The sequence below is a fragment of the Prionailurus bengalensis genome, chromosome B4 (genome assembly GCF_016509475.1).
Source record: "Prionailurus bengalensis isolate Pbe53 chromosome B4, Fcat_Pben_1.1_paternal_pri, whole genome shotgun sequence".
NCBI lineage: Eukaryota > Metazoa > Chordata > Mammalia > Carnivora > Felidae > Prionailurus > Prionailurus bengalensis.
Window position 1 is genome coordinate 44045490 of NC_057358.1, and position 17138 is coordinate 44062627.

Below are 17138 nucleotides of genomic sequence, written 5' to 3' on the forward strand. Positions count from 1 at the left end.
CCTGTGCATGACCCTATAGTGTAACAGGTGACAGGGAAGTACGGTCACCGCTAATGCTTCTGCATCTGTGATACTGTCCCTAGTATGGGTCGTTTCGGAAAAAAAAAAAAACGGAGTAGATGCATTGCTTGACCACTTATACACTTATACATGTATTCAGTAGGTTTTACACAGTGAGCAACCAGGAGATCTCAGGTTCTGGCCATAGAACCATGGCCGGTATCACATGATCACTATAAAGGTTGAACAAAATTTATAAAAAGAACCAACAAGACAGAACTTGAGGGACTCGAACCGATCAAGGCTTACTGCTTCTATTGTACCTGCCTGCCAGGAAAACAGGAAACAAAACCCACCTTTTAATAAAAAAAAATTCATAATCTCTGCTGGTTTTGCATACGATATCTGGCATTTAATAAAAAAAAATATGAGGCATCCCCCCCCCCCAAAAAAAAGAAAAAGCTAACTGGCAAAACACCAACTGACAAGCCAAATTGAGAAAAAAATGAGCTTCTCGTTGGGATGAGCACTGGGTGTTGTATGTAAGCCAATCTGACAATAAATTATATTAATAAAAAGAAAAATGAGTTGCAAATGCTTTCAGATAGTGATGATATTGGACAGGAAATTTAAAACAAAAATGGTTAGTGTGTTTTTTTTTTTAATTTTTTTTCCAACGTTTATTTATTTTTGGGACAGAGAGAGACAGAGCATGAACGGGGGAGGGACAGAGAGAGAGGGAGACACAGAATCGGAAACAGGCTCCAGGCTCTGAGCCATCAGCCCAGAGCCCGACGCGGGGCTCGAACTCACCGACCGCGAGATCGTGACCTGGCTGAAGTCGGACGCTTAACCGACTGCGCCACCCAGGCGCCCCAGGTTAGTGTGTTTAAGTGAAGAGAAAAAAAAATATAAAGAATGTCAACGCGTGGAAATAATTCAAGAGTCGAATGAAAACCCTAGAATAGAAATAAATAATAACTCAAATTACGAATAATTTGATTAAGGATTAAGTGAGGGCAAGATGGAATCCAAAAAAGAAAAGTGTTTAAAGAGAAAGGAGCAGCCATTGGCTTCAAATACCTCTAAGAAAGGAAAGTTAAGGAACTGTGATGGCTTCTTATCTGTGATGCTCTTTCCTAGGAAGTGTTGTGCCAGATAAACTTCTTCCCTGTAAGTTAAGATGATGTATGAGAAATACCCGATGGATGTAGTGAAAGTACAATCTTAACTATGAGCTTAATGAGATCCATTTTGCTGTTTGGTTAAACGAAAGAGAAGAATTCAGATTGGACGGGATTGATGAGTCTCTAGCTAAAGGGAGGGTGTGCGTGTGTGTGCGCGTGCATGCGTGTGCGGGATATTTGAGAAACGAGAGAAAATTGAGTTTAAAAAAAAAAAAACTGGAACACTGATGCAGACCCAGATTTGTCTTTCTTCTAGTCAATGCATCAGACAGCCCCATTAGTCATGGCTTTACAGATCAATTTCTTAATCTCCATGGCATTTCTTACAACATGCCTCCTGACAAAGAAATTAATTTCAAGGCAAAGGAAGGGAGCCGTGCATAACAACTCGCTGGACTTAATGGATGGCCCACTTCTTCAGAACAGGTAGCTTGGTAGAACAGAGAAATGACTGGAACGCTTTTGAAGACTTAAGAACCTGGGAGATGGTCGTGTGGGGGTTTGGAGCACCCCCTTATAACCTATTGTACATGCTTGAAAACACCTGTCGGAATATGGTCAACGCCCTATATTCACAGCGTGTTGTCTGGGAACTGATTTGGAAGCAGAAGTAGCTGTTCTTTGTATTATACGTGAGAGCTCACGAGACGAATTTTTGCTGCTGGTTCGCCAGACTAGGGTTTGGAGCATTTGGTGTGTGCAGAAGGAACACAATCATGGTTCTGTTAAGTTGGAAATTGAGGCAGGTCACTGTTGGCGACAGTGTTTCCCACGCCCCTAAAGCAACAGTTAATATTGTTCACAGTGACAGATTCAAATAGTAAATACAAGTAAAGGGACCATTTGTGAGATGTGGATAGGCTCAAAGGAAAATAATAATAATAATAATAATGTTATATATTCCATAATAAGAATAAATATATTTATATATTATATAATACATAAATATTATTGTTGTTATTATTATTATATTCTTTTGAGCCTACCCACATCTTACAAATTGTCCTTTCATTTTCTTCCCTTCAAACTCCCCTTTTAATGCACATACTTGCGTTTTGTCTTTGGATCCTGACTGTGGGTCTCCTTTTTGAACCTGAGTATGGCACTCTCACTATGGTCTCTCGACTCCTCAATTATGCAACTGAAAACATCAGATTCATTAATAAGAATGAGGAAAGAACTTACTCAGAAACAATCATGCCCCGACTTCCACCTTCACTTTCTACACTTGATCAGTAAATGAATGGACCCCTGCCTCCTAGGAAGACTGCATCAACCTTATGAGATCCTGACCTGCATGACCCCGGAGACTCATTTACATCTCCTTTTTAGTAGGCTTTAGCTGAGAGCTGGCTCACAAAAGAATGAGCCAGTCTGTGGAGAGACAGCAAGACGGACGTCGGTTTTCCCGGACTACAAAGCAATTTCTGGGGCCTCTGATATACCCACCTTGGCCATTAGCATGTGTACCCCGTGGTGTGGTTCCTGGGCCCCAGATCCCTTAATCTATTTCTTGCCACTAGAGAAACTAGATGTCCCCTCGCTCCTCTTAGGCTAACCTATTCCTATGTAACAGAGTTAGAGTGGGGCTTGTCCTCTGTGTCTCCCTGGGGGTGCTCTGGGTTTGTGCGGTCTCCCAAAAAGGCAAATCCTATCAGGACCTAGGCAGGGACCGAGAGAGAACGTCTGTGCTCCAATAAATTCTGTATATCTGCACCTGTGTTGCTGGTGACCCGTGCCCCCTTGCATGACACTGATCATATCCAAAACAATTTTGAAAGCCACTTTTGGTAGTTGGTAGATATTGAGAAATGAGAAAAAGGAAGAGATAAGAAAAAAAAAAACTTTCAGTCTTGCAACTGTGTCTGTATCTGTCTAAGGCCTCTCATAGGCTGCAGCTCATCTGTAGACTCCCGGGATTGGTACAGCGAAAAGAGAAGTGTAAGCTTCTAAGCGTAAGTTTTGGTTTACACACAGAAGTTCAAAGCCACAATTCCTGTGTGACATTCAACTCCGTTAGTTCACTTTCATCTTTTTAAAAGAGTAATAATTTGGGGGGGGGATTCCTTTTCATAGCCTCGATGTCTGAAGAGGTTACTTACGCAGACCTCAATTTTCAGGACTCCGGTAGAAAGAAAAGTATCCAGGAGTTTGGCACAGTTGGAATCAAAGGTAAGACGCTGAGCTTGGGAGGTGTTGCAGGTTGATAGGAGCGGAAGGGTAGAAGACCTTAGGTATTAGTGAATTGACCATGATCCTTCAGTGTGAATTTATTTATTTTTTTAATGTTTATTTATTTATTTTGCGAGAGAGAGAGAGAGAGAGTGAAAGAGAGAGAGAGAGAGAGAGCATAAACGGGGCAGGGGCAGGGAGAGAGAGGGAGAGATTAACCCCAAGCAAGCTCTCTGCTCTGTCAGCACAGAGCCCACGTTGGGGCTCGAACCTACGAACTGTGAGATCATGACCTGAGCAGAGATCAAGAGTCAGACGCTTGACCGACTGAGCCGCCCAGGTGCCCCTCCATGAAATTTTAATTTAAGCCTCTCATTTTGACCAAAGCTACTAATGTACAAAATGATTATATAGGGTTTTTCTTAAAGGTGCTAATTAGTACATCAAACCCTCCACCTTCTGCGAAGTTCCTGTGTTTTAACATCACACTCAAGATGATTGGGATAGACTCATATTTTGATTTTACTGGATGGTGAAACTTTTTTTTTTTTTTTCCTCAGTGAAATGAAGTCTTAGAACAAGAAGCACATATTGCCCGGGAGAGTCATGGTCGTGCATATTCTTCTTTTTGCTAAGAAAATGCTAGTTAGTCACAAATACAATAAGAAAACTGGCTCGCATTCCCCCCCGGCCCATGTGACAAGCACTATCCTATTTGTCTTTTTTTTTTTTTATTTCTTAACATTTATTTATTTTTGAGACAGAGACAGAGCATGAATGGGGGGAGGGCCAGAGAGAGAGGGGGACACAGAATCCGAAGCAGGCTCCAGGCTCTGAGCTGTCAGCACAGAGCCTGATGCGGGGCTCGAACTCATGGACCATGAGATCATGACCTGAGCGAAGTCGGACGCTCAACCGACTGAGCCACCCAGGCGCCCCTATCCTATTTGTCTTATGACATAATCCTGGGCATCGCCGTTTTTCAGCAGAGAAACAAGGGTTCAGTGAGCACAGGGTGTGCTTGAGTGTCACATGTATGTCTGGGGATTGGGGAAGCCTCTCTACTTTATTGACCTGCCGGAATTATGGAGGAGAGGGTTCGGAACCGATCAGAGGTGAATAACTCACTTGACCCTTTGAAGCTCTGTGCTCTCATCTATAAAATAGGATAACAATACCTGCTTAATTATGAGCTTGCAGCCATAATTTAGTGTATGCTAATTGTGCCCTTTTGAAAAAGGCTAACATGTTTAATGATTATTTTGTGAGGTTTCAATGAAAGATAGATAAATAAAGATGGGAAATACACCAATAAAAGGTTTTCTTTTTTTAATGTTCATTTCTTTTTGAGAGAGAGAAGCGGGGGAGGGACAGAGAGGGAGAGAGAGAGAAAGAATCCCAAGCAGGCTCCACACTGCCAGTACAGAGCCTGACAAGGGGCTTGAACCCACAAACTGCGAGTTCATGACCTGAGCCCCAACCAAGAGTCAGAAGCTTAGTCAACTGAGCCGCCCGAGTGCCCGTAAAATGTTTTCTTCTTGGCCACGATTTCATTCATCATTTTTTGCGTATTCATTTAACCTAGTACATATTTCTTTAATATTTAAAGTTGACCACACTTGTTTTTTTTTAATGTTTTTTCATGTTTACTTATTTCTGAGAGAGAGAGAGAGAGAGAGAGGCAGACTGCAAGCAGGAGAGGGGCAGAGAGAGAGGGAGACACAGAATCCAAAGCAGGCTCTGAGCTGTCGGCACAGAACCCGATGCGGGGCTCGAACCCACAAACTGTGAGATCATGACCTGAGCCAAAGTCGATCGCTTAACGGACTGAGCCACCCAGGTGCCCCAAGTTAACCATATTTTCAGTTCCAGGTGCCAAAAATGAAAATGAGAGGCTCTCAAAAAGAATGACAATAATAAATAAGGTCAAGAAGATTTTTCGGAAAGGCGTATTAAAAGGAATTTAACTTCTGTTACTTTTAACTGCTCCAATTTGACCATTACCATCTGAGAAATCAAATTTTGTTCAGAGAAGGATGTTAAACAGTCCTCTGTAGCAATATGTAATTACATAGGGTGCATGAACTTCAGACTGAAAGGTGAGGAAGTTTTCTTTAACATTAAACTATAATGGTAGATAAAGAGTGAGATAATAGTGTTTAGATCTACAAATTCGAATTTTGTGAATGAACGTGTTACCACACTGTTAGACATATTACTCGTAAAACCAGATTATATCACATCTCATTAGCTTACTGTTAGGTCTATTCATTCTTTGAATGATGAGATAATAGCTCAGGGAATATTATGGTTGAATGGGGATAGAGCTCTTTTTCATAAATCTTTACTTAATTTAGTTTCCTAGTATGGGTTACATTTTGGATTAAATTTTCTCATTTTATATATGGCATTTAAGAAGTGACTGCTTTGGGGGCGCCTGAGTGGCTCAGTTGGTTAAGCATCTGACTTGGACTCAGGTTATTATCTCACCGTTCGTGTGTTCCAGCCCCACGTCGGGCTCTGTGCCGACAGCTCAGAGCCTGGAGCCTGCTTCGGATTCTGTGTCTCCCTCTCTCTCTGCCCAATCCCCGCTCATGCTCTGTCTCTTTCTCTCTCTCTCAAAAATAAATGAACATGAAAAAAAAATTTTTTTAATTTAAAAAGAAGTGACTGCTTTGGTTGAACTGTTCAGCAGAACTTAATAGTTTGATACTTGATTTCAATGTGATTTTTATAGCCATATGATGCAGTTAATGTTTCCAGAATCTAACTCATCATTTAGAAAAGGAAAAAACAATGTTTACTGGAGGCTACAAAATACTCACACACACACCACAATTCTGGTACGTTAAGCCTCATTATTAGAGAAAAGAAAAGAACAGAAAAGAAAAGAGAAAGAAAAGAAAAGAGAAAGAAAAGAAAGAAAGGGAGGGTGAGGGAGGAAGGGGGGAGAGGGAGAAAGGAAAGGAAAGGAAAGGAAAGGAAAGGAAAGGAAAGGAAAGGAAAGGAAAAGTGTGTGTGTGTGTGTGTGTGTGTGTGTGTGTCTGAAAGACAGAAACAGAGAGAAAAAAGAGAGACAGAGAAAACTTTAAAAAATGTCATTTGGGGGGCGCCTGGGTGACTTGGTTGGTTAAGTGTCCGACTTCGGCTCAGGTCATGATCTCACGGTCCGTGAGTTCGAGCCCTTGGTCAAGTTCTGTGCTGACAGCTCAGAGCCTGGAGCCTGTTTCAGATTCTGTGTCTCCCTCTCTCTCTGCCCCTCCCCTGTTCATGCTCTGTCTCTCTCTGTCTCCAAAATAAATAAACGTTAAAAAAATTTTTTTTAAATGTCATTTGGTTTTCTACTAAGTAAGCGTATATCGCCCCCAAATTTCTATTTCTTTTGGAGGTTAAGTTAAATGAAAGACACATAGAGTACTAAAGGGAGAAAAAAGGTAAAGAAATATTGGAAAATACAACATTCAAAATCACACTGTACCTGAAAGTTTAGTATATTTAAAAAAAAATTCCCCTAAAACTGTTTCCTTTCCCTAATCATCCTCATCTCATTAAATATAAATAATCTAAATCTAAATATGAATATAAATGTAAATATAAATACAAATACATATTAAATACGATCACCTATGTGCCAGCAGTGTTCTAATAGTATTACCAATATTAGATCACTTAATCTCTGGTATTTTATGGCTTTCTTTTTTAACCAATGCAGAAAGTAAGCCCAGGGACATTCAATGACTTGTCCAAGGTCCCATGTGAAAAGTAGCTTATCCAGCGTTCAGACCCAGGCACACTGGGGCGCCTGGGTGGCTCAGTCGGTTAAGTGGCCGAATTTGGCTCAGGTCATGATCTCACGGTTCGTGAATTCGAGCCCCACGTCAGGCTCTGTGCTGACAGCTCAGAGCCTGGAGCCTGTTTCAGATTCTGTGCCTCCCTCTCTCTCTGACCCTCCCGGATTCATGCTCTGTCTCTCTCTGTCTCAAAAATAAATAAATGTTAAAAAAAAATTAAAAAAAAAAAAACCCAGGCACCCTAGCCCTAGGAATGTGCTGTGCATTTTTTTTTTTTTTTTGTTACTTCACTATACTGCCTCTAAGTGTGTATGTTTCTTATCTACCACCTCTGTCAAGGAAAAAACGTCTTGGAAACATTTCATAAATTCGGCCTATAGATTCTAACTTCAAAATGTATTCTTAATGGATTCGTGGGCCATCACATTCTCTATTCCTAGTAAAGCAAACTACTATCCTCTCTCAAATGGCATGCTACAATAGTTTTCTTGCTGTTCTCCCTGCTTCCAACACTGAGCCCTATGATGAATTTGTTGTCCAGAGGCAGTAACAGTGATCTTTCCAAAAAAACAAAACAAACAAACAAGCAAAACACAACTCAATACTTTTCCTGTCTTCATTAAACCTTTCCTGTTGAACAGAACTTTTGACTAATTGAATACATAAATAGATGAGAACATAATTCTTACGAAAGATAGCACTTGAAGTCATATTTTTCACCTTAGATAAGATCTTGACTATATAGTTCTTTCACTGTTAACTATTGTTCAAAGTCTAAAAATCTGTTTTACATTATATTTTCAATTCTCTCTAAACTTCACAATGTTACAGCAGCAACTAAGAGATGTGGGACATAACACAGATCAGAAATATAATGAGCTTATCATGTTATTCCTGAATTATATTTTTGGAAACATCTAGTATCCATGTATATACCAATGATGATAATTTAAATCAGGTAGTGATTTAATAATGAATAATTTATAATATAAAGTTTGCAATTCTTGTTTTTTTTAAATAGGGAAATGATCTATTTGAGGGTTTCTGTGTTTAGCAAAAGAGAAACATCCAGCAGAAGTTTGTTGCTAATAATATGAAGAAATTCGGATGTAGAAATGATATCGATCTGGCCTACGGTTTGGCTGAAGGGAGGACACACGGAGACATTACAAGAGACAGTCTATCAATTATGTTCCACAGCCAAATTCTCAGGATCTGGGGAGGAAGAACCTAAATAACAAATGATTTTCTTTGACAATCACAATCATCTACTCAAGACAGGATTGCTCTGATTGACCTCTCTATTAGTCACCAGCTCCCCCTTTCCCCCAAATTTGTACAGAAAAGATACATTATATATTATACGTTGGTTTTCTCAAGTCTCCTTTTTAAATCCCATCTTTGCCTCCTTGTGTCTTGGATCAGCCTACCCATTAACGGCCTCTCCTGTGAGAACGAGTTTGTGTGCAAAACAATTAGCAACATGTTTTTTACTTATTCTTTGAAAAGCTATTTTTAAATGGCCTGGAGTTTTTACTCACTCCAGAGGCAGAAAGAAATAAAGCCAAAATGAATGAATGAATGAATGAATGAATTATTCAAATGAAGATACATACCATTTCCGGCCTGTTCCCTCATTTTGCTTTCCACAGCACCTGCTGCTACTTCCCATGCGTGGCATCAGAGAGCCTTGGCTCTGATTCTCCTATGCCTTCTGCTGCTGATTGGACTAGGAATCTTAGGAAGCGTATGTACGTATTACCTATGTTTTGACGGAAAGGGAAAGACACTTAGAATTCTATGAGTTTCACAAGACAGTATACTCTTGATTTGAGGCTTTGGGGTGGTTGTAGGTGAGACACCCACAAAAGGTATTGACAGCTAGGTACTTAAATACGGTAGTCTGTTTCCCTCACTCCCGTGAAGTGACTCCTTCCCTCCATCGCCCACGGGCATAATACTAGTTCAGCAGAAAGAAGGTGATGGGTGGGTTGAGGGATTAAAATATTTTGTCATTTCTTTTCTTTTTTTTTTCTACCTCAAGTTTACATAACTTTGAAGAAAGAAATTAGAAAATTGAATAAACTACAAAATATCAAAGAAGAACTTCAGAGAAATGTTTCTGTACAATTGATGCATAGCATGAATAGTTCCCAGATGATCAGGAACCTATCTCTCACGCTGCAAGAAATAGCCACCAAATTATGTCATGAGCTTTACCAAAGAGAACCAGGTAATCCTATATTCCTCTGTGAGCTATTTATTAGACAATAAACAAAACCTTGGAGTCACTGAGAATTATTTCATCAGAAGCTAGCAGCCTTTCCCTGGGATGCCATTATTTGGAGAGAGGAATTAAACGTACTTGACAAAGGACTCACTGTGCAAAGAAAAATAAGAAAATAACAACTGTAGGCCCCAAATTATCGGAGGATAACAACTAATAAAATATTGGACCACATACAGTTTCTCTAATCTGAAATTTACTATTATTCTTGGCACTGAGGTCAATAGAAAATGAGGAGAGGATAAGTCACCTCTTTATATCCTTCTTAAAGGATAGAAGAGAAGGTCTTTATAGGTGACCTTGTTCCTAAACGTCAGTCAATGTTTGATGAGAATCAATAGCAAAGAAATAGTTAAGTCTTGCCATTCGAATTGGGAGTAACTGGTCTTTCAATATCTCTAAAGTTCCTATGGTTATCATAACTAAAATATGTTCTTCGTGCTTTTGAAAACTCCCCCAAGTATTCAATGTCAGACAGCCAGAAACGCCCTAGTTGGAGATGGGTTGATGCAGGCTGTGGGGTTGATTCTTACCACACAATGTTTTTGTGATTAGCTTTCATTGCCATGTAGTAATTTAAAAAATGGCAAAGAGAGAAAAGTAAATTAATTCATCAGTATTCTGGACTCCGGAGTTAAGAAAATACACTGGAATACCCTGGACATTTAATTTGAAATGTATTGTTCAGATTATGTTTTGGACGCACTGCGGTGGTATACAGGGACCTGGAACACAAGATTCAGGTTCTTCGCCTTTCATGTAAAAGCAAGAAAGACAAGTAAATTTGGTAAATTCAACACAGAGGACAATGGGAATAATGAGAGTAATGAAGATCATCAACCCAAACCAAATGAAACTACGTTCTTCTTTCAGAGCACAAATGTAAACCTTGCCCAAAGAAGTGGATATGGCATGAGGACAACTGTTACCTAGTAACTAAGAATTATGTAACATGGCAAAAGAATGCCATGTTTTGTTCTGCTCAAAATGCCAGCCTATTGATGATTAAGAACAAAAGTGTATTGGTAAGATCCCCTGTATCTCTGCCTGGGAAGAAGGAAGTCACTTTTCCCATCATAGAATAGAGAGGATTGAGGCGTGTTGGAGAAAATTTGTACTAATCCAGACATGAGTCTCACTTATTTTAATTAGGGTATGAGGTGACTGACACTTAGGACGTTTATTGCGAGGTAGTATATCCGAGGTGTGATCCCAAACCGTAGCTTAGGACCTTAACATCCATGGACTCTCAGAGGTTGGGCAGATGGGTAGATTTGGGGTACCCAGAATCTTTTGGGCTGTGAGCCTTTCCAAACCACAACTTTAGAATCAACTCTCAGAACACAATTTCTGAGAATTTATCTAAAAAAATAGAAGACCTGGAAATCATTCTTAAGGGTTACAATTCCATAAAATTTACATCGAGAAGACTCTTTGTTTCTACCATTTTGTATTTTTTTTAACTAAGAGAAAAAGTCAACGCCACAACCTACAATAAGAAGATAGGTTGGATAACATATGTATAAAAAAGTAGGGATTAAGATGGGAGGTCAAAGGCAAGTGCCAAGCGGATATGTTATACTGATTCCCTGGGTTCCAGGAAAAGTGAGTTCTGTAGAAGATGTATGTGTGTATTTATGTATTTATATTTATTCATTTTCTTTTTCTCTAATATCTAAGTGGTATCTCCATACCATTACGTATTCCTCGACATTTCTGTTCTCTTGGATAATATTCATAATATTATTATGAATAATAATTGGATAATATTGGATAATATTATTTAAGGAAAAAAAACTCATGTTCCGAAAAGTCTCGGCTTCCCTACTGTGAGAATCTTTGTCCGCCTTGATAGCAGCAGGGGAAATGAAACTATGGTCGCTTCTACACCCCGTCCTTCTCAAAGGATCCACTCATAGTTATTTACTCAAAAAAAAAAAATGTCTGGATATGAGTGAGAAAACCTTACTTTGGCTACAAAAGTCTGGACTGGATCTAAATTCTAGTCTGTAACCACTTCTCGTCTGACTTTGCTATGTTTTTCTCCTGCTTTTCCTGTTTCTCTTAACTTGTGTTTTAGTGGTTAACCACCTCCTTTGCCCCTAGACTACTGCTCTATATTTGAATCTTGAAGTTGGTGAACTTCACAGAGCCTAAGTTAAAGTAATGCATGGACCGGTAGATACTTTTCCAAGTGAAGCAGTAAATGATATATAAGTGTTGCAGGGAGTCTTATAGTAAGGGGCACTTTGTTTCCTTTTTTTTCTAATGACCTCAAAAAGTAGTAGTATAATGTCAAAAGATGTTACCTTAAAACAGTAATTTGTCACAAATTATGTTGTGAAGTAATACACAGAAATGGGAGACAATTGTTTTTGTTTTTGTTTTCCACCTCTATTTCTTGTAGGAATTTGTAAAATCCAGGAACTTACGTAGATACTGGCTGGGGTTATCTCCCAGAAAATATTATGCAGATTACAAGATAGTGGATGAGACAATTTTCTCCTCTGACTGGTAAGTCTTTCTTCTTATTGAACTTTTGTAGTTGGTTGGAGTAAAGGTGTGCTCTCCATTAGCATTATAGATTACAATTTAAACGAGCTGTGGTTGAAACTGCACCCTCAACATCTTTAATGCGCTTAATGATGCAAAAACGTTGCCACAAACGACTTCTCATTATCTTGACAGGTCACTAGTGAACGTATTTGTAGTAGTACAGTAAAAGGGAATTCCCGTGAGACTTTTAACTCAGCAAATTATAGAGGCCAACAAAATTCACTGGGCTCTACCCTCGTGCTTAAAATTTGACTAAGTGCTGAGATTCAAAGGTGAAAGAAAGACTGATTCTTCCCTTCATTACTTAACCATTGATTATATGCACAGACTAAACAATTCTATATATAAAAAGGATATAATGTGATAAATCCTTCAGTAAGAATACATAGAACAACCAAAGATACATTTTAGCTCTGAAATTTGTGTTGTAAGCGACATTTAAAATGGCCGTTTTGAGTGAAAAATTTAGAGATAGACTAAAACACTTCCAGCAAAGAGGATACAATGAGCATGGGCATGGTATATTACATATATGGCATACATAAAATATTTTGTCATGCAATATATTAAGAAAGTGCTCATAACTATACCGTTATAAATTGATTCATATGTTATATTTGTTCTACCTGTGATGAGGGGAGGAGAGACAGACAAAGCACATATAAAAACAATGTCAAAATTCCCATTTGTATTTTATAATGCCTGAAAATTGGGAAAGAGACAGGATTAGACTAAAGAAGGAAACCAGAACGTCAACCTGCAGTGTACTACCACAAGCCCACACATTTATACATATTTGTCGGCTGAGGACACGTCAAGCAGGTATGACTGCAGGGCAGTTATGTTGGGGTCCAGCCACACTAAATACCCTGAGATTCCTGCACACTCCTCACAGTGGGCCAGAAGCAAATGCAAGTATTGATGTATTTGTTTTGGTTTTTTTTTCCTTCAGATAGGAATAGTAGATGTAAGAATATGGGTCAGGAAGACTAAGCAGCTGTGTCTTTGGGAGTTTGCAATGACAGAATAAAGGGGGGATACTATGTGTACAAATGGAGGACGGAAGGATGTATATTTTTAAAATCTCATTTGGGGTAAAGGACTAGCAGTAACGGGAATGCGTACATCAGGAGAGAGTACAGATGAAATCTTGTTTTGAAAAAGAAGAATTTCCATGAGTTTATTTGTTATTATTGCTAATGGGAAGATAATCTATGGTGGAATAGAAAGCATAGTATATATTTTTAATTATTAAGAAATAATACCAAAATTAAAAAGTATATAATAACATATATACGTTATATACTTATATACGTATATAATATATAATTATATATGAACGTATATATGTGTATATATGGATGTATATGAATATATATGAATATGTATGTATATGAATATATATGAATATACATATATGTATGTATATATGAATGTATATACATGTGTATATACGAATGTATATTTCATTTTGTTTTTTATTAATAATGTTATTTTTGGGATTTATTTCTGGAAAGGGGTTGTGATCAATGACATCTGTATTATGTCACTTCCAATAAGGAAATTTCACTTTTGAAAATTTAACTGATGAACTTATTTATTTGTTATGAACTGATGAGCTTACTTATTAATCATTAATAATGATTATTGGTGATCATTATTTGTTGACCCAAGCATTGATACTACATTTTTTTCCCAAAAGATAATATTTTCAATTTATAAGTTTGTCTTGGATGCATAGTCCTTGCTCAGTAATCTTATATTAGGAGCTGGTAATTATTCAGAACTTCGGAATAAAATCTCTGAAAAAATGGCTTGGGGGGAAATGTCACTTGGAGATGATGTTGAACTGAGGGTGTCACATATTAGGTTAATTCTTGATTTGAGTGATTATGAAAAATATTTGAAGAAACATTGTCAAAGATTTACTACTGCGGCCAGACTGGAGAATCTAATAGAATTGTATTACTCTAAATCATATTAAGTATTGGAGAAAGGAGGCGGTACCATCTGGAAGTAAAAGACAGCAAATATTCCAGGTGTAAAAAACCAGGAGAGGCAGGCTGAAATAAGATAGCATTAGCTATTGCATATCTGCTGATACATATGAGTAGCCGGGATACTCTTCATGCTCCAAATAATAATTAAAATGTATTTTAGACAAGGGAGACCCAGGAGCAATGATGTGGTGGAAAAGTAATTTTGTTTCCTGTGAATCCATTCCAAACTTTCTACTAGCTGAGCGCATTCTTTCTTTTCTCTTTTAGGTTTGTACGAAATACAAAGGACGTCGATGACACCATGTTTTGTGGATATATAGACACAATATATGTTTCCTATACACTCTGCTCTGACTCAAAGAATATTATATGTGAGAAGCTGGCTAACCCAGTGAAGATTGAGAACACACTAATGAGTGAAATACCAGATGAAAAATATGATTAGTGCAAGTAATTTGCTATTATGCTGCCATTTAGGCAACTGCACGGAGCATACATCTTGTGACCCGCACAAATGGAGTACAGATGCTATGAGACTAAATCTCTGCTTCTCTCCTAACCATGTACATTTGTAAACTTTCTTTCTCCTCATTGGCTATGGAACAGGAGCCTAAAGTCATACCGTATCATCTAGATACAGGCTCAATTTATGTTGAGCATGAATTCAGTGGGTTGGGTGAATATACAGAAAACTGAAGCTAACTTTTCCCGCTTTTCCAGAAATAACAAGGCAAATACCCACCTTATAGAACATCAGGGAAAATGAAAACTAGGAATTAATTATATCGAAAGGATAATACATCACGAGCAACTAGAATTTATGCTGGTAATACTGTGGTAGGGTCCCCTCCCTAAGGAGAGAGAAAAAAAGTAACCTGGCTATGCGCCTACGTGACAATATCTCTCATGACCTTGTAAATTGAGACTACTTAATCGACTATATGTTTGTGTGTGTTGCCGTATATGGGAAACAAAGAAATAGAAAACGTATAGAAAACTATGCCACATGACGTTCGGTGCTCAGTTCTTCGGGTATGAACCCAACTGAGCAGTGTTGGCACGAATAAAGTTGCTTCCTGGAAATTCAAAAGCCTCAGTGTTACAACTCTCTGTGTGAGAATCCTGCTACAATACAGGTTGCCTTACATGTTAGGAAAAAAAACATAAGAAAGAGAAAGAAAAAATTTATTTTAATAGATGTGGAAAAGCATTTGAGAAAACGTAATACCTAATCTCTCAGGAAACTTGAAGCAGAAGATTTCCCTAATCTGCTAAAGGAAGGTGACATCAAAAGAGTGAAAAGAAAAACAAACCAAACAAAGGACTAATAACCACCTGTAAACCTAACACCATGCTTGTGGTAAAAAAGTGAATGTTTTGCTTTTGAGCTCCGGACCCAGATCAGAATGGCCTTTAGCATTTTGTTCAGTAACCTGGAGACCCTGGCAGGAAAATAAGGCAAGGAAAATAAATTTAAATATGTAAAACATGAGAAAGGAAGAAATAAAACATTTTTATTTGTAGCTAATATATTTGCGTATGTGTGTGCGTAAAAACGATAGAACTTATAAACCATTAGAATACGTAATTTATCAGAGTTGTTGGATAAAGCCTCAAAATACAATGTCAGGGTGTAACGTCAATCATATTTCTGTAGGTTAGCAGTAAACCATGGAAAAAATTTAAAAAGCAATATCATATATAACAGCGTCCCAAGATAAAATAGTCATAAATGTAATAAAATGCGGAAAACATTCTGCCCAATCTTGGTTCCTTCCCCTCTCTTGCACTGAGGGTGCTCCCTAATAACCACCCCAACCCCCCCGCCTCGCTAACCTTGATTTCAGAATCTGCTTCCTGGGAAACGAAGCATGCAAGTGTTGCTGACAAAATACAAGAAAACCTTAATAAGTGGAGAGGTAACCATGCACTTGGATTGGAACACTCTATATATTCTTGGGATGTAAAGTCTCCCAAATTTACCTCTACAGTCAATACAGTCCCTGAACATTTCATATAATTTTTTTTTTTAGAATGTGACATGCCAATTGTAAAACTAGCATAGAAATGCATGATTTAGAATAGCCAAGACAACATTGGAAAGAAGAATGTTTGCAGAAATTACAGTATCGAATACCAATACTTACTTTAATGCCATGGTAAAAAAAAAACAAAAAAAAAACCAGAATGATTTAATACCAGGATAGATATATATCCACAGGACTAGACGAAGAATCCAAAAGAAAAAAAAAAAAAGGCTCATGTGCATACAATTGGCTTATTTGTATATAAAAATAGTTATCACTGCCATTAGAGGTAGAAAATGATTGTCTTTTCAATAAATGGAGTTGAATCAATTGAATGTCAGCATGGAAAGAAATGACACATCCTATCTACCTTATACGATCCATAAATATTAATTCAAAATGGATCATAGAACTAAATCTGAAAGCTCAAACTATAAAGCTTCTAGTTAAAACATAAGAGAATATCTTCATGGCTTTACAACAGACAAAGACTTCTCAGGATGAAATAAACACTAACAATAAAAAGAAAGGAAAATTAGGCTTCACTAAAAATAAGAACAGTGTTAAGAAAGGGAAGATGCAAGTTACCCTTGGAAAGACATGTATGTGCTGGGTTGAGTGAATATAATACACACATATCCAAATTTATATAGGACTTATAGTCAGGGTAGAATTACAAGTTAGTAATTTAAAAAAACCTCTAATTAAAAAGTGGGCATGGGTGTCGGGGTGGCTCAGTCTGTCAAGCGTCTGACTTCTGTTCAGGTCATGATCTCATGGCTCGTGAGTTCGAGCCCCCACTCCTGGCTCTGTGCTGATAGCTCAGAGCCTGGAGCCTGCTTTAGATTTGTGTCCATCTCTCTCTGACCCTTCCTCACACACTCTCTCTCTCTCTCTCTCTCTCAAAAATAAATTAACATTAAAAAAAATTTAACGGACAGAAATGGGGCACCTTAGTAAGTTAAGCTCAGTAGGTTAAGCTCAGGTCCTGATCTCATGTTTCATGGGATTGAGCCCCACTTGGGCTCTGCATTGACAGTGTGGAGCCTGCTTGGAATTCTCTCTCTCCTTGTCTCTCTGCCTCTCAGGCTCTGTCTCTCAAAATAAATGAACATTTT

The 17138-nt window shown here is 38.2% G+C and overlaps 1 protein-coding gene across 1 annotated transcript; it reads left to right on the forward strand.

Moving 5' to 3' along the window:
• Positions 1-3167: 3167 nt before the first annotated feature.
• On the forward strand, positions 3168-15521 carry CLEC12A (C-type lectin domain family 12 member A). The gene is made up of 6 exons (XM_043562088.1): positions 3168-3359; positions 8803-8901; positions 9195-9383; positions 10311-10462; positions 11845-11951; positions 14261-15521. The coding sequence occupies exons 1-6, from the start codon at positions 3269-3271 to the stop codon at positions 14436-14438; spliced, it is 816 nt and encodes a 271-aa protein (XP_043418023.1). The 5' UTR covers positions 3168-3268; the 3' UTR covers positions 14439-15521.
• Positions 15522-17138: the final 1617 nt, after the last annotated feature.

Coding starts and splice junctions, on each gene's coding strand:
- CLEC12A (XM_043562088.1), top strand. CDS start 3,269: ATGTCTGAAGAGGTTACTTACGCAGACCTCAATTTTCAGGACTCCGGT. Junction 8,902..9,194: donor AGGAATCTTAGGAAGCGTAT/GTACGTATTACC, acceptor TTCTACCTCAAG/TTTACATAACTTTGAAGAAA. Junction 9,384..10,310: donor GCTTTACCAAAGAGAACCAG/GTAATCCTATAT, acceptor TTCTTCTTTCAG/AGCACAAATGTAAACCTTGC.